At 43.2% G+C, this 18,915-nt stretch overlaps 1 protein-coding gene across 2 annotated transcripts in view; it reads right to left on the bottom strand.

The window, feature by feature from the left end:
* Nucleotides 1-5,340: 5,340 nt before the first annotated feature.
* LOC143295832 (DNA-directed RNA polymerase III subunit RPC6-like) overlaps nucleotides 5,341-18,915 on the bottom strand; it is a 40,167-nt gene continuing 26,592 nt past the window's right edge. For both annotated transcript variants that reach the window (XM_076607476.1, XM_076607475.1), the window contains 5 exons: nucleotides 15,876-15,988; nucleotides 14,414-14,557; nucleotides 12,388-12,501; nucleotides 10,862-11,044; nucleotides 5,341-6,642 (listed from right to left, as the gene is read on the bottom strand). In XM_076607476.1, the coding sequence (XP_076463591.1) occupies nucleotides 6,556-6,642; nucleotides 10,862-11,044; nucleotides 12,388-12,501; nucleotides 14,414-14,557; nucleotides 15,876-15,988 (641 nt within the window). In that variant the 3' untranslated portion in view covers nucleotides 5,341-6,555. The remainder of the gene's footprint in view (nucleotides 6,643-10,861; nucleotides 11,045-12,387; nucleotides 12,502-14,413; nucleotides 14,558-15,875; nucleotides 15,989-18,915) is intronic.

The following is an 18,915-nucleotide window of genomic DNA, read 5'->3' as shown; positions in this document are numbered from 1 at the left end:
ACTCAGAGAAATCTGCTGTGATAAAAAGAAATACAAATACATATATTTAACTAGGTGTGTGTGGGGGTGGGGGTGGGGGTGGGGGTGGGGGTGGGGGGGTGTTCATCTTGATTGACTAGCTTAAAAAAAAAAAAGAAGAACCGGGGGTGAAGCGCAGCTAGCCCATAATGACCCCCCAAGGTAAAACCCATCAGTGGTTTTCAGTTTCAGTTTTCAGTTTCAGTTTCAAGGAGGTGTGGGAAAGCGTGCGGGCTGATCGGTATACGCTGCACCACATTTGGAGACCCCGCCCCCCAACCCCCCCCCCCCCAACCCCCTTCCACAAAAAACAGCAGGTAGGGGAGAGGGGGGTAGGGGGTGGGAGGTGGCGGGGCACACACACACACACACACACACACACACACACACACACGCACGCACACGCACGCACACACACACAAACCAGGGGTGTGGAGGGAAGGGTAGTTTGAAATTGTTCCACCAGCGCTAGCTGCATTTCCGTTCATTCCTTTGAGTCCTGGAAAGCCTGCGTTGCCACCACATTAAGGATCAGTTTATCTGTTCTGAAGCGTGCAAGTTTAGTTTGTACATTTGCCCTCCCCCCCCCCCCCCCCCCTGTCAAACAGGGGGAGTGGTGTGACATGGCGAAGGGTTCCTTCGTTTATTTATTTATAGTCTGTTCATCAGAAAAATAAGAATCCTTTCCCTGCATTTCTTTTTTCCCTCCCCCTCCCCCTCCCCCCACCACACTCCCTCCCCCTCCCCCTACACTCCCTCCCCCACACTCTTTCAAGCCTGGCCTAAAAACCCACCTCTTCCCAAAATAGCCTCCCTTCCCTGCCTCTTCACTTGTCTTTAGTTTCTCCAGTTTTAGAGTTATGCATGCGTGTGGATGACTGGTGCGAAAGCGCTTTGATTTGTCTCTGCACAAGATCCAGCGCTATATAAATACCATTATTATTATTATTATTATTGTTTCTGCCGCTGTTGTTATTCACAACAGAATCACGGTAAGGGAGAGGGAGGGAGTGGGGGAGGGGGGGGGGGGGGGGGGGAAGGAAGAAAGAAATGCAGGGAAAGGATTCTTATTTTTCTTGTTGTTGTTGTTGTTACTGCTGCTGATGCTGCTGCTGTTGCTGTTGATGTCAGCTGTACTTGTTATTTTTTTTATTGACAAAAACAAAAACTGTTTCTATCCACTCCTTTTTTTTTTTCCTTTTTTTTTCTTTTTTTTGTGCTGCTGCCCCATCATCTGCACCGTTTCATTGGCATCACTCCCACGTCACTCATTCCGAGACCCCCCCCCCCCCCCCCCCCCCCCATACACGACGGCCACACCCGGGTTCGTCTGTCGCAGTCCCAGAGCCAGCAGTCCACAGGGAACCAACCGTCGATGTTAGGTCGCGCCAGGAGGCCACACACCAGAGGAGACCCTGCACTGCTGCTGAGTCACTTCGGTGGTGTTCAGTGGTGCCTTTTTGTGTGTGTGTGGGGGGGGGGGGGGGAGTGTTGGGGGGGAATCCCATCTTCTATTTTTCCCATTTTTTTTTCTCTTGCTTTTTTTTGTATGGTGCTTTGAAAGCCTTGTGCTTTCTTTCTTTCTTTCTTTCATTTTGAATCGTCTTTTCCCAGTTGTCCTCTCTCTCTCTCTCTGTATGTATGTATACATACACTGTATTTTAGAGAGACAGACAGACAGACAGACAGACAGACGGACTGACAGACAGAATAGTCATGACCTGTGAGCTGTGCCTTATCGCAGTTTCGTGTTAAGAAGGGACGGTGTCATTTATTTTCAGTACTGATAATGGTGAAGAGACATACCGTTCGTTCGTGTGTGTGTGTGTGTGTGTGTGACCGCTATCAATTGTGTTTGTGCGTGCGCGCGCGCGCGCGTGGGTGTGTATGTGTGTGTGTGCCGGTGTGTATGTGTGCGTGGGTGTGTATGTGGGGGGGAGGGGGGGGAGGCGGTGTGTGTGTGTGTGTTTAACCCCATAAGATAGTGTTGTGGGTGTGTTCGGGTTTTTTGTTGTTGTTTTTTTGTTTTTTGTTGTTGTTTTTTTTTGCTTTGGTTTGGTTAATTTTTTTCTCTCTTTTCTCTCTTTTCTTTTTTTTTCTTTTCTTTTTTTCTGTGGTCCTCTGTAACACTGAACACTCACTGATGTATGTGTGCTGCAACCTTACACTTCCCCTTTCAGCAGGGATCATGGGGACGAACCTCGCTGCCGGGTGACAATGACACGCTCACTGTCGGTCCTGTGTTGGAAACAAAGACACTGTTTGCTGGTCTTTGTAGGCTCTTTGTTTTAACACGTGTGGACAGGGCGGAAAGTATCACGCACGCACGCACGCATGCAAGCAAGCAAGCAAGCGCGCACACACACACACACACATACACTCACTCATCCACTCACTCACCTATACACACGCAGACTTACACACACACACACACACACACACAGACAAACACACAGACACACACACACACACACACACACACATAAACACACACTCACGTACACACACACATACACAGTCACCCACGCACACATATATACCACACACACACACACACAAACACACACACATACACACAGAGAGATAATCACACGCGCGCGCACACGCACACATACACACACACACTCAGACACACCTATACACAAGCATACATGCATATACACCCACGCGCTCGCGCACGCACACGCATAAATGTACACGCATGCACGCACACGCATGCATACACCATACACACACACTTTCACGCGCACGCCCGTGCGCGCACACACACGCACAAATGCTGAAACACACACACACACACACACACGCGGAGTCACGCACACACACACATGGAGTCACACACACACACACACACACACACACATGGAGTCACACACACACACACACACACACTTCCACAGAGAGAGAGAGAGAGAGAGAGAGAGTTGTTTTTATCTCCAATGGAAGAAGAATACCGGAGTTTCCCTACAGAGATCGCGCGGCACGTCTCAGCTGTGAAAGTGATGTCTCCTCACGCCATATGTGTGTACTGGTTCAGTTTTTACGACACATTGACGGGAACCCCTTGTAGGTCATTCTGGTACGGTCGGTACTGGTCAATGGACATCTTTGTCTCAGCGGTTGTCCGTTTCAATTTGAGGGCGGCAGTGGTTCAGCTTTTTTTTCTTTTCTTTTTTTTATCAGATTGATATAAGCTTACAGTTGGAGCCAACAGCCAAGTGAGAGCTGTATAATCGATGGTTTTTCTCCGTTGCAATGGAGTTAACTTGAAAGAAGGCTGTTATAGACTGGTCAGTTAACTTGAAAGAAGGCTGTTATAGACTGGTCATTTAACTTGAAAGAAGGCTGTTACAGACTGGTCAGTTAACTTGAAAGAAGGCCGTTATAGACTGGTAAGTTAACTTGAAAGAAGGCTGTTACAGACTGGTCAGTTAACTTGAAAGAAGGCTGTTACAGACTGGTCAGTTAACTTGAAAGAAGGCCGTTACAGACTGGTCAGTTAACTTGAAAGAAGGCTGTTACAGACTGGTCAGTTAACTTGAAAGAAGGCTGTTACAGACTGGTCAGTTAACTTGAAAGAAGGCTGTTACAGACTGGTCAGTTAACTTGAAAGAAGGCCGTTATAGACTTGCCAGTTAACTTAAAGAAGGCCGTTACAGACTGGTCAGTTAACCTGAAAGAAAGCTGTTATATACTGGTCAGTTAACTTGAAAGAAGGCTGTTATAGACTGGTCAGTTAACTTGAAAGAAGGCTGTTATAGACTGGTCAGTTAACTTGAAAGAAGGCCGTTACAGACTGGTCAGTTAACTTGAAAGAAGGCTGTTATAGACTGGTCAGTTAACTTGAAAGAAGGCTGTTATAGACTGGTCAGTTAACTTGAAAGAGAAGGCTGTTATAGACTGGTCAGTTAACTTGAAAGAGAAGGCTGTTACAGACTGGTCAGTTAACTTGAAAGAAGGCCGTTACAGACTGGTCAGTTAACTTGAAAGAAGGCTGTTATAGACTGGCCAGTTAACTTGAAAGAAGGCTGTTTTACTGGTCAGTTTACTTGAAAGAAGGCTGTGATAGACTGGCCAGTTAACTTGAAAGAAGGCTGTTTTACTGGTCAGTTTACTTGAAAGAAGGCTGTGATAGACTGGTCAGTTAACTTGAAAGAAGGCTGTTATAGACTGGTCAGTTAACTTGAAAGAAGGCCGTTACAGACTGGTCAGTTAACTTGAAAGAAGGCTGTTATAGACTGGTCAGTTAACTTGAAAGAAGGCTGTTATAGACTGGTCAGTTAACTTGAAAGAAGGCCGTTACAGACTGGTCAGTTAACTTGAAAGAAGGCTGTTTTACTGGTCAGTTTACTTGAAAGAAGGCTGTTATAGACTGGCCAGTTAACTTGAAAGAAGGCTGTTTTACTGGTCAGTTTACTTGAAAGAAGGCTGTGATAGACTGGCCAGTTAACTTGAAAGAAGGCTGTTTTAGACTGGTCATTTAACTTGAAAGAAGGCCGTTACAGACTGGTCAGTTAACTTGAAAGAAGACTGTTATACTTATAGACTGGTCAGTTAACTTGAAAGAAGACTGTTATACTTATAGACTGGTCAGTTAACTTGAAAGAAGGCCGTTATAGACTGGTCAGTTAACTTGAAAGAAGGCTGTTATAGACTGGTCAGTTAACTTGAAAGAAGGCTGTTATAGACTGGCCAGTTAACTTGAAAGAAGGCTGTTCTTGGATGAGATGATAAACTGTGCAAAGAAAGGGTCTGTCCCTGGCAAAGTTCTGTTTGAAAATCCACTTTGTGAGAGACAGTTGAAGACAGAAAAAAAAAAAAAAAAAAAAAAGAGCGGTGTTGCACTGTGGTATACTCTCCCTTGCAGATCTGCCTGAACGGTACAGGGAAATGTGTCGTGACAAAAAGCATTTCAATACACTTTTTGTCTTTATGTTATCATGGGTTCTCTTTTTGTTTCCGAGTTAACTCACTCAGTACGGCCAGTCCTCTCTTCTCCTCTACACAGACCCCTCGGATGTCCAGTGGGTGTCTGAATGACCCAACCTTTAGCTTCCGTCGTCAGAATTGTGGTATTCTTTGTCAACATTCACCTCTTTAGTGTAAGAGCCTTCCACTTGTAATATTTTGATGGTGGTAATTGGGGAGAAACGCTGTTAACGTCGTCTCTTTCGCCGTTCGTATGGAGAGAGTTAAAGGGAAGAGGGACAGAATCCCTTAGCATTGGTGCAAGGACACACTGAAGAAATTACAACTCAAACCTAATAATAAAAAAAGGTGAGCGCTCACACACACACACCCACCAGAAAACTGCTTGTCGACATTTATTCAATATAATTATATCCAGCACACATCAGACTCGGAACAAAAGTACGCCAGTGCACATATCCCACTCAAAGTGACAGCTATCCACACAGTCATCACATATTCCACATATCTCACCCACATGAACAACTATCAACACAGGCAACACATCGTTATTCCAGTCACACTCACACTAAACTGCTACCCACATGGCCAAGACAAATTCCACGCATCTCACTCGCAGTGACTCCTCCTATCCACACAGTCAACACATATTTTACATAATTATCTCACTCACACAGCTATCAACATAGGCAACACATAATTATTCCAATCACACTCACACTAACTGCTATCCACACAGTCAACACATATTTCACATAATTATCTCACTCACACAACTATCCACATAGGCAAAACATAATTATTCCTGCACACACCATACATATCTCACTCACAGCCAGTAAAGTGAACATCAGTTGCACCAGAGCCTCAACAAGTGATGAACACATCTCGCACACACACCACACCACACTCAGAAGAGCCAGTCACACATCCACAGGAACTGAACACGTTTTGAGCACGACACACCCGTTCCTTTCACCAACCCTACGTGTCTCCCGTATTATTATTATTATTTATTTATTTATTTTTAATTATATTATTATTATTTAGTTAGTTAGTTATTTAGTTATTTATTTATATATCTATTTATTTTTTAATCTTATTTTATTATTATTTTTTTTTGTACGCTTATAGTTGACTTCATCAAGTTTCTGCGCCTTATACATATTATTATTAATAGTAGTAGTTCTTTTTTATGTATTTATTGATTTATTTATTTTATTTTAATTTAAAAAAAAAATTTTTCTTTCTCAAGACCTGACTAAGCACATTGGGTTCCGCAGCTGGTCAGGCATCTGCTTGGCAGATGGGTTTATCTATTCATTTATTTACATGGATTTATCTATTTATTTATTTATTTATATGGATTTATCTATTTATTTATTTATTTATATGGATTTATCCGAACGCAGTGACGCCTCCTTCAGCTACTGAAACTGAAACTGAATCTCCTGAGGTGGAGTGAGGAAAAGCCGAGACAGGTGCCTTTCCAAAGGACAAAGCACCACGCTGAAACAGGTGCTTGAGCTCTGAGCACTGGAACGAGTCCTGCCACGACGTCTCCTGTCTTAACCAGCTTGAAAAAAAAACTATGGTGTGTGAGTGTCGTCAGAAGTCCACTTTCTCCATCCACTCCTTCATGTAGCTGCAGGTCCGAGGGGAAATGGGACCTTCGTCACGGCACTCGTCGATCAACTGCAACACCACAATCATTCGAAATGTAAATGGCGGGAATGGCGCCCTCGTCACTGAAACACCGCAGTCATCAAAATATGACTGGGGGAAAATGGGACACTCGTCACTGCAACATCACAATCTTTAGAATATAAATAGGGAGAATGGCACCCTTGTCATTGCAACACAACAATCATTGAACTGTAACTGGGGAAATACAGCACTAATCTATCAACTGCAACACCACAATCATTGAAATATAAATGGGAAAATGGGACGCTTGTCATGGCAACATCACAATCATTGAAATATAAATGGGGAAAATGGGACGCTTATCATTGCAACATCACAATCATTGAAATATAAATGGGGAAAATGGGACACTCCTCACTGCAACATCACAATCACTGAAATATAAATGGGGAAAATGGGACGCTTATCAGTGCAACATCACAATCATTGAAATATAAATGGGGAAAATGGGACCCTCATCATTGCAACATCACAATCATTGAAATATTAATGGGAAAATGGGACACTTATGATTGCAACACCACAATCATTGAAATATAAATGGGGAAAATGGGACACTTATCAGTGCAACATCACAATCATTGAAATATGAATGGGGAAAATGGGACACTTATCAGTGCAACATCACAATCATTGAAATATGAATGGGGAAAATGGGACCCTCCTCACTGCAACACCACAATCATCAGAATATAAAGGGCAGAAATGGGACCCAAGTCACAGGGTGCATGGTTCACACAACCGGGTTAAGCAGCAAACTCTGTCAACATGTTGCGTTTTTCAAATCACAGACACAAAACATAAAAAAATGTGGTATTCCTGCTGCCCATCTTAACTTTTGTCTGGTGGTGTGATCATAGTATTAGACAGGTCCCTGCCTCCCCTAGATCCACTTTATTTGGTATGGTTACCATCATCAACCGTATCAACTGACACGAGCGTCCAAGTAAACCTGAAAATACTGACTAATCAAATCACAAAGAACACAACTAAAATAATGTACACAATATATAAATAGACAGCGGAACCGTCAAGGGGTAAGAGATGGAACGGCCCGGCAGGATACCATATTTTACAGACTGTAAGGCTGTAATTAACAAACAGTAAAGAGTGGTAACTCTCTCCATTACACAAGGTACACAACTTCAACTTGAAGTTGTGTACCTTGTGTAATGGAGAGAGTTACCACTCTTTACCGTTTGTTAATCATATCGTCTCCTGGCCCCTCATTATTTGTATAATTTCCAGTGGATAAACTACCGAGGCAACCATGTATTTGTTCTGTATTGTCCATGTGTTCTGTGTGGCTTATTCAGGATTAAAGAGGCTATGCCAGTCTTGAATAAAAGCTAATTTGTGTTCGCACATTTCTTCTGTCTTTGCTGCTGTGTGCACATGTCAAATGACTGGTATAAGGACAGGCCCGATGCCTCCTTTTTTTGAGGAAGTGTCTGGGTTTGTTCCAATGTACCTTTTATTTACCTGTGTGCTAGCTGAATCGGTAGCGTAAGCATCACTGACTTGAAACTGTGTACCTTATGTAATGGAGAGAGTTACCACTCTTTACTGTTTGTTAATCATATCTCCTAACCTCATTATTTGTATAATTTTTTTGTAAGGCTGTACTTTTTCCCTTCAAGCTCAGTCCATGTGCCTTGTAACACAGTGCGCCTGAGGTATGGTTAGAATCTGCCAAAACTGTTGTGAATCAGGACCACACTAAGGTTGACCTCAGAATCCGTACGGAGTTTGTAGCGATGAACACAAACATAACCTTCAAATAAATCAGATTAAAAACAAGTGACGAACATCTAACTCGGGGCAGCGTGGACAGGACGGATTCCAGAAGGCAGAGACTGACAGAGCAGAGAAGCGAGGACCTGACGATGATGATGTCAGGACAATGACATGTCATGGACCTGACGCAACATGCACAGAGTTCCGATGATGATGTCAGGACAATGACATGTCATGGACCTGACGCAACATGCACAGAGTTCCGATGATGACGTCATGACAATGACATGTCATGGAACTGACGCAACATGCACAGAGTTCCGATGATGATGTCAGGACAATGACATGTCATGGACCTGACGCAACATGCACAGAGTTCCGATGATGATTTCAGGACAATGACATGTCATGGACCTGACGCAACATGCAGAGTTCCGATGATGATGTCAGGACAATGACATGTCATGGAACTGACGCAACATGCACAGAGTTCCGATGATGACGTCAGGACAATGACATGTCATGGAACTGACGCAACATGCACAGAGTTCCAATGATGACGTCAGGACAATGACATGTCATGGCCATGGCAGTGACAGTAACTGACCCTATCATGGTCAGTTTTTTATCTGTCATTCTGATGTGCACCTTAGAATATGCTGCTATGCTGTGTTGTGCCTTATGTATTGTTTAAATTGCTAATTCTTTAAAATTTAGTGGACGTGTCTTATAATGCAAAGCGCCTTGCAGTACGTAAAATACAGTACATTGCATAGGTGCTTTTAAACTGAAACAACATCAACTACTAATTGACCGGACAACATTACATAGGGTACTTTTAAACTGAAGCAATATCAATTACTGACTGACCGGACAGTAGTTGCAGGGCACTTTTAAACTGAACCAACATCAACTACTAACTGACCAGATACCATTACAAAGGCTACTTTTAAACTGAACCAACATCAACTACTAACTGACCAGATACCATTACAAAGGTTACTTTTAAACTGAACCAACATCAACTACTAACTGACCAGATTCCATTACAAAGGCTACTTTTAAACTGAACCAACATCAACTACTAACTGACCAGATACCATTACAAAGGCTACTTTTAAACTGAACCAACATCAGCTACTAACTGACCATATACCATTACAAAGGCTACTTTTAAACTGAACCAACATCAACTACTAACTGACCAGATTCCATTACAAAGGCTACTTTTAAACTGAACCAACAACTACTAACTGACCGGACAATAGCCATACAGCACTTTTAAACTGAGGCAACATCAACTAATATAGTACTGACTGGACAATAGCCTAAGGGCACTTTTAAACTGAGGCGACATCAACCACTAACTGACCATACAGCATTACATAGGATACTTTTAAACTGAGGCAACATCAACTACTGACTGACCGGACAATAGCCGCAGGGCACTTTAAAACTGAGGCAACATCAACTACTGACTGACCGGACAATAGCCGCAGGGCACTTTAAAACTGAGGCAACATCAACTAATATAGTACTGACTGGACAATAGCCTAAGGGCACTTTTAAACTGAGGCGACATCAACCACTAACTGACCATACAGCATTACATAGGATACTTTTAAACTGAGGCAACATCAACTACTGACTGACCGGACAATAGCCGCAGGGCACTTTAAAAGTAGGCAACATCAACTACTGACTGACCGGACAATAGCCGCAGGGCACTTTAAAACTGAGGCAACATCAACTACTGACTGACCGGACAATAGCCGCAGGGCACTTTAAAACTGAGGCAACATCAACTACTGACTGACCGGACAATAGCCGCAGGGCACTTTAAAACTGAGGCAACATCAACTACTGACTGACCGGACAATAGCTGCAGGGCACCTTAAAACTGAGGCAACATCAACTACTGACTGACCGGACAATAGCCGCAGGGCACTTTAAAACTGAGGCAACATCAACTACTGACTGACCGGACAATAGCCGCAGGGCACTTTAAAACTGAGGCAACATCAGCTACTGACTGACCGGACAATAGCCGCAGGGCACTTTAAAACTGAGGCAACATCAACTACTGACTGACCGGACAATAGCCGCAGGGCACTTTAAAACTGAGGCAACATCAACTACTGACTGACCGGACAATAGCCGCAGGGCACTTTAAAACTGAGGCAACATCAACTACTGACTGACCGGACAATAGCCGCAGGGCACTTTAAAACTGAGGCAACATCAACTACTGACTGACCGGACAATAGCCGCAGGGCACCTTAAAACTGAGGCAACATCAACTACTGACTGACCGGACAATAGCCGCAGGGCACTTTAAAACTGAGGCAACATCAACTACTGACTGACCGGACAATAGCCGCAGGGCACTTTAAAACTGAGGCAACATCAACTACTGACTGACCGGACAATAGCACTACTGACTGACTGGACAATAGCACTACTGACTGACCGGACAATAGCCGCAGGGCACTCTCATGAGTCCCGTGGTCTGGATCAGTGGCCGTGCCACCCGATACATCTTGTCACCCTCGTCCTGTGCAGACCCTGTGGACACTGTGGACACCTCCTTGGCCTTCCCGTCGTACACCAACGTGCGCAGGACGTCAACAATGTCCTTCATCGACAGCTTCACCTGTGACAGTGACAAAAACAGTGCAAAGGATTCCATCATCCCACACAGCACTGACAGCTTTACCTGTGACAGTGACAAAAACAGTGCAAAGGATTCCATCATCTGACACAGCACTGACAGCTTTACCTGTGACAGTGACAAAAACAGTGCAAAGGATTCCATCATCCCACACAGCACTGACAGCTTTACCTGTGACAGTGACAAAAACAGTGCAAAGGATTCCATCATCCCACACAGCACTGACAGCTTCACCTGTGACAGTGACAAAAACAGTGCAAAGGATTCCATCATCAGACACAGCACTGACAGCTTTACCTGTGACAGTGACAAAAACAGTGCAAAGGATTCCATCATCAGACACAGCACTGACAGCTTTACCTGTGACAGTGACAAAAACAGTGCAAAGGATTCCATCATCCCACACAGCACTGACAGCTTTACCTGTGACAGTGACAAAAACAGTGCAAAGGATTCCGTCATCCCACCAAGCACTGACAGCTTTACCTGTGACAGTGACAAAAACAGTGCAAAGGATTCCATCATCCCACACAGCACTGACAGCTTTACCTGTGACAGTGACAAAAACAGTGCAAAGGATTCCATCATCCCACACAACCTGTCCCTCTATTACTTTTTTTTTTTTTTCACCAAAATATTTATATTCATTCAAATTGTTTTGGTTTTTTTACAATGCACAAAACTTAATATTACTAAACAGTGGCGGTACATCACATTAACTTACTGCATAACAGGAAAAAACAAGAGAGGCAAGGCCTTCAAGACTCACTTGTGATAAATTAGGTCCCCTAGCATTAATTACAGAGTAATTTCCCTTTTTTACTATCTGCACCAAAACGTTTGCAAAATAAATAAAAATTCCATGCTTAGCAAAAGAAGTTCCTGTTTGAACAAAAAATGATAATAATGACTCCTCTTGTTGTTGTGTCAGAATACGAGGTCAAAGTGCCAAGTTTAGAGAATACACAAAATATAAATATAACAGTAAATGCAGTTTGCATATAATTAGGCTTCTTTTTTATTTTTTTTGTGCCCATCCCAGAGGTGCAATATTGTTTTAAACAAGATGACTGGAAAGAACTGAATTTTTCCTATTTTTATGCCAAATTTGGTGTCAACTGACAAAGTATTTGCAGAGAAAATGTCAATGTTAAAGTTTACCACGGACACACACACACACAGACAACCGAACACCGGGTTAAAACATAGACTCACTTTGTTTACACAAGTGAGTCAAAAAGAGGTGTAACAAGACAAAGGACAAACACAGAAGAACACAAGGCACAGAACCTTGTGGCACACACACACAAAACGCTGTGACTCACAGCACTGATGCCAAGCTGTGTGATGTGGTCGTGGACCTCCTTAGCGCTGGCCAGGCCCGCGTTGTACTGCGACAGGGGATCGTTGTCGCTGAACCTTTCCTTCGCCACTGCAGCCTGCACGACAACCACCACTCGCCTGTCACCACCTTCTCCTTCTTCTTCTTCTGCGTTCGTGGGCTGCAACTCCCACGTTCACTCGTATGCACACGAGTGGGCTTTTACGTGTATGACCGTTTTTACCCCGCCATGTAGGCAGCCATACTCCGTTTCCGGGGGTGTGCATGCTGGGTATGTTCTTGTTTCCATAACCCACCGAACGCTGACATGGATTACAGGATCTTTCACATGCGTTTTTCAATCTTCTGCTTGCATATACACACGAAGGGGGTTCAGGCACTGGCAGGTCTGCACATATGTTGACCTGGGAGATCGTAAAAATCTCCACCCCTTTACCCACCAGGCGCCGTCCCCGTGATTCGAACCCGGGACCCTCAGATTGACAGTCCAACACTTTAACCACTCAGCTATTGCGCCCATCAATCACCACCTTCACTTTCTCCTCCTTCTTCTTCGTTCGCGGACTGCAACTCCCATGGTCATTCGTATGTACACGAGTGGGCTTTTACGTGCATTTGTAATAATAATAATAATAATAATGGATACTTATATAGCACACTATCCAGAAATCTGCTCTAGGTGCTTTACAAAAACGCTTTGTTAACATAAAACATTACATCTATGTTACATATAAACACCAAAATATGACTACACACACACACACACACACACGCACACACACACACTGCGTACATACATTTTAACAATACATGTGTATCTAACAGCCACCCTAACACATACGCACACAGAGGCAGGCACAAACTTACATAAACGCACGCGCACACAATACACATTCATATACATGCATGTAGTTATGTACACATACATATGTATATACACATAGTCAAGCACAGCTAACGCAAAGGAAGTGGACCTGCCACAATTGAACTTACTGCTGAGGGAAAAGGTGAGTTTAGAGACGAGATTTAAAAGATGTGAGGGAATGAGAATGACGAAGGTTATCAGGGAGCTTGTTCCACGTCTTTGGCGATTGTAAAGCGCCCAGACCCCTGTTTTGAGATACTGTGCTACATGAATTCACATGATTACTGTCAATATCATTATCAGCCCACAAACTCAGTGGGTACATCCGCCTTCTTCCCCACTGCTGGTTTCCTAAAGCACTTGGAGCCCTAGTTAGAGATTCTGTGCTATATCACAGTATTACTCTTATTATCATTATTACTGTAATTATTATCACTATTATTATAATTCGCCACAAACTCAGCACACACACACACACACACACACAAACACACTTTTCGAAGACGCGAAAGTACTGCTGGTTTTGTAAAGCTCTCAGAGCTGCATTTAGAGATCATATTAAGTGCTAAATAAATTCACATTATCACATGTATTGTTATCATTATTATTATTATTATCATTATTATAACTATCATTATCAGTAGCAGTATTATCAGCCACAAACTCAGTTGCACACACACAACTTCTTCTCAAAGACATGGAAGCGCTGCCGGTTTTGTAAAACATTCAGAGCTGTATTTAGAGATTAGGTGCTACATGAAATCATATCACTGCAAGTATTATATTATCATTATGAACATCAGTATATCAGCCACAAAACTCAATGCATTACCCCACATTCTTCTCCAAGACACGGAAACACATGCTGGTTTTGTAAAGCACTCAAGAGCCATATTTAGATATGACTTGCTAAATGAAATCACATTATTACAAGTACCATATCATCATTATTACTTGCAGTATTATCAGCCACAAACTCAGAGCACACCCCGACATTCTTCTCCAAGACATCAGAGCCACACTTCGAGATTGCTTGCTAAATGAAATCACTTGATTATAAGTAGTAGTAGTATAATTTTATCACTTTAATCAACCACAAGTTCAGTACACACCCCCCCCCCCGACCCCCCCCCCCCCCCCCCACCTTCTTCTCCAGGAAGCGGAAACACTGCTGGTTGAGGACGTCGGCAAACTCATGGTCAAATGTCTCACCACTGTACCACGTGCCGCCGGTCACGGAGCTGTCAGGCTCCAGCTCAAACAGCATGTACACCTTCTTTCTGGCCGCCTGCAGTGCCACGCAAAGAAAAGAGAGAGATGAAGACACACACCTGCATACACACACACACACACATGCATTTACACACACACACACACACAAACACACACACATGCATTTACACACACACACACACATTCTTTGAGTGTATCTTCCCTCTCCAGTGTTTTTGGTGGGTTTTTTTTTAATTTTTTTATCCCATCATCAAATATCATATTTAAAGAAAAATCTTTTATCTTAAGTAAAGAAATCACACACACACACACACACATACACACTCACAAAAGAATCAAACACACACACAAGAAATCAAACACACACACACACACACACACAAACACACACATACTCACTCACACTTATTCATTCATATGCGCATAAAGTACATTTTTCATTCACATGCGCATAGAGTACATTTTTCCTCTCAGTGGGTTGCTTCCCCACCCCCAACCCCTCTTCAGTGTACCATGATACAAACTTCGGTGAATTTCAGAAGTGCCTGAAAGTGCCCCTGTGACTGATAAAATTAATCCATGACCATCATTTTCATACCTTTACTTTTAGATAATGTTTCCCCAGTTCAGTTCACTTACTCAAGGAGGTGTTACTACGTTCGGACAAATCATCATACACTATACCACATCTGCTATAAGCAGATGCCCTGACCAGCAGCGTAACCCCAAAGCTTGAAATGTCTGCAGATGATGGGATAGCAAAAAACTGAATAACAATAATAATAATAATGATTGGAATCTTGTGCAGAGACAAATCAAAGCACCCCAAAACCAGTCATTCACGGGCATGCACAACTCTATAAACTGGAGAAACTGAAGAGGCAGGGGAAGGGAGGCTATCATGGAAAGAGATGGGTTTTAAGGCCAGACTTGAAAGAGCTGAGTGCGGAGACCTGACGAAGCGAAAGAGGAAGTTCATTCCAATCACAAGGTCCAGAGACTGAGAAAGAACGGCAGCTGACAGTGGAGTATTTAATTCTGGGTATGCGTAAACAGAGTGGGTCCGAAGCTGATCATAGAGAGCGAGATGGGGTGTAGAGGTGAAGGCAGCCACATAGATAGGAAGGGGCAGATTTGTGAATACATTTATGACAGAGTACTGATCTTACTTTATTCTGTGTGAGACAGGGAGCCAATGGAGATGTTGCAAAAGAGGAGTGATGTGCTCAGATCTTTTCCTTCCGAGAACAAGTCGGGCAGCAGAGTTTTGTATGTGCTGAAGGGACCGAGTGAATAATATGTATAAATATATATATATATATACATTTTTTTTTTTTTTTTTTTTTTTACAGGCAGAAGTGAAGCCCACTCACGCTGACACACTGGACGGCCTTGACCAGTTTCTTGCTAATCATGGTCTTCAGCAGCTTGTTCAGCTGGGCGATAGCCAGGTTGGTCTTCATGCGGATGTCCCTCATCCAGATCCCTGAGAACACACACTGCACATGGTCAGTCACTTCTCTGTGTGCCTGCATGCTCACCCACGCACACACACACACAAGCAAGAAATAGATGTGGATCCACAGAATACAGAGTATGGAATGGGGTGCCTTAATAATGGTAATAATATTATCATAATAATAACGATATATTAATAATACTTGCATAACGATAACATTAGTGATGATAATGGATACTTGTTCAGAGCTTTCCTTCCTGAAAGGGAGCTTAAAGCGCTTTACAATAAACACTAAACATCTGTACACATTCACAATAACTTACAAAAGGAAGTAGGCAAAAAAAAAAGAAAAAAAAAGATTTAACGCTCAATAGCATAAAACAGATTCAAAGACTATGCCTCTTACATTACTTAATCACACACACACACACACACACACACACACACACACACACACACAGTTTGCATGGCTTGTACCTGAATGTCACTGGAAAGGGATGGAAAGTCCATGCATAGGCGTTTTCAAAAAAGATAAGTTTTCAAACCAGTTTTAGAAGATGGAAACGAAAGAGAGTGGCGATCATGAGGTAAACTGTTCCAGACAGGGGCCGTATTCATGGCCCGGTCTACCCATGGGCAAATCGCCCAGCCGAGGGCAAAGTTGCCCACGGGAGGTAAACTGCCCATGGGTAGCGCTACCCTGGGATTCATGATGAAAATTACCGCCCGCCACTCCTCCCTAACCGTGGGCAGATTTACCGCTCCTCCCCCCCGTGGGCAACTTTGCCCTGTCGTGGTTAAAAATGGCGGACCCGGGTTTGTTGTTGTTGCTGGAGAGGAGAAATAGGCGTGCTTTGCGGAGGAACAGAGTGTTCAGAGATAGAATTAACCCTCTGGATAATTTTGATGACGTGGAAATTTATTCAAAATATCGTTTTCGGCGAGCAGACATTTTACAAATTGTGGACGATGTCGAAAACGACCTTCATCATCCGAATCGACTGGGATGTCTGCCTCCTTCTCTACAAGTGTGTTTGACACTACGTTTTTACGCCAGTGGCAGCTTTCAAGACGTGTGTGCTGAACTGTTTAATGTCAGCCAACCGACAGCCTCTCGCACCATTTCTGCAGTGACAAATGCTCTTCTCAGACATGTTGCACACTGGGTTCACTTCCCAAATCAAGAGGAGGCAGAGACACAGAAAAGGAAATTCCGCGAAATCGCAGGATTTCCCCATGTTGTGGGGTGTGTGGATGGGACACACGTGGAGATCCAAGCTCCTGTGATCAATGAACACGAGTATGTGAACAGGAGGAATACTCATTCCATCAATGTGATGGTAAGTGATTCATTTAAAAAACAAAGTTTTTATTACCTGTCCCGTCAGCCTGTGGTGTGTGTGTGAGTGTGTGTGTGTGTGTGTGTGTGTGTATTTTAGTGTGTGTGTGTGTGTGTGTGTGTGTGTGTCGTACGTGGTGCATGGTGCATTGCATGTGTGTAGTTGTGTGTATATATATCTATATCTGTCTGTCTATCTATCTATCTCTCATGTGTGTGCGTGTGTGTGTTGTGCTGTGTATCTTGCATGGTACATTGCATGTGTGTGTATGTGTGTGTGCGTGTGTGTGTGTGACATGAGTATGTTGTGTATGCTGCATGGTACACTGCCTGCGAGTGTGAGTGAAACCTGTGTGTGTGACCGAGGCGTGTGTGTGTGTGTGTGTGTGTGTGTAATTTATGCAGATACATAAGCGGTTAATCAATAATATGTCATACTATATGTACACATTCCCCTATTTTTGGTCTATTTTTGTCTCAATTTATTTCCTGTTGTTTTTCTTTTCTTCATAGAATTATTCTTTTTGCAAGAATAGTATTTGGGGGTTTTTTCATTAAAAAAAAAAACACCCTCCTGGCAAAGATTTATTCACTTTCTGCATTATGTACATGTGTTATTGTGCTCATGAATGAATACATATTTTACAAGTGATGTATTTGAGAGGGTGAATAAAAAAATTGCTTAAAGAAAAAAAAAAGGATATGAATGGGGTGGGAAATTTGGACAAAATTGATACGATGTGAATTGAAGATGATTTAATTTCTGTCAGTATAAATTAAATGGCTACTTAATAATAGATGGTGATGTTGAACCTTATCATTTTTTAAAAATAATTCATGAGTAAAAAACTTGGAAGTATTACATCGTGCAGCTACTGCTCTACCAGCAGCTGTTAAGTTGTGACAGTAATATTTACATGTTATGTGTGATTAGTGTTGATTCAAGCATTACAATGTCATTGGTTTTTTCTCTTTTGTTGCAAAGTGAATACATGAGAGTACATTTATATGGCTTGGTATTTCCGTTTATAGAATCTGGGTTCCATATGTCCACAGGTGGTTTCCAATGCAGACCTCATGTTCACTGCCATATCTGCAAGGTGGCCTGGCAGTGTGCACGATGCCAGAGTGCTCCGGGAATCGGGCCTTTTTGTTGCCTTTGAAGGAGCAGCTAGACCAGTCAGAGGATACATCCTGGGTGACAGTGGTTATATGCTACGCAATTGGCTGCTTACTCCAGTGCTCAACCCCAGAAACCAACAGCAACAAGACTACAACAACAGACACAGTTCCACAAGATCCACCGTCGAACGCACAATTGGCATCGCCAAGAAGCGATGGCATTGCCTGCGAAAGCTGCGTGTGGCCCCTGAGAAAGCCTGTGACATCATCATTGTGTGCCTCATGTTACACAATCGAGCAAGGTCCCTGAACCTGCCAGACCCTGACAGCGATGATGATGATGAAGATAATGATAATGATGATCCGCCAGTGCCAGAGCCACAACGAAATCTCCAGGCCAATGAACGTGTACGTCTTGCTGCAGGAAAGGCGGAGAGGGACAGAATCATCAATGGTGGCTTTCGTCACTGAGGTTAGTTTTTTTTCTTTGTAT

The sequence above is a fragment of the Babylonia areolata genome, chromosome 21 (assembly GCF_041734735.1).
Source record: "Babylonia areolata isolate BAREFJ2019XMU chromosome 21, ASM4173473v1, whole genome shotgun sequence".
NCBI lineage: Eukaryota > Metazoa > Mollusca > Gastropoda > Neogastropoda > Buccinidae > Babylonia > Babylonia areolata.
Note: the sequence above shows the minus strand (reverse complement) of the source record. Positions and strands in the feature narration are given on the sequence as shown.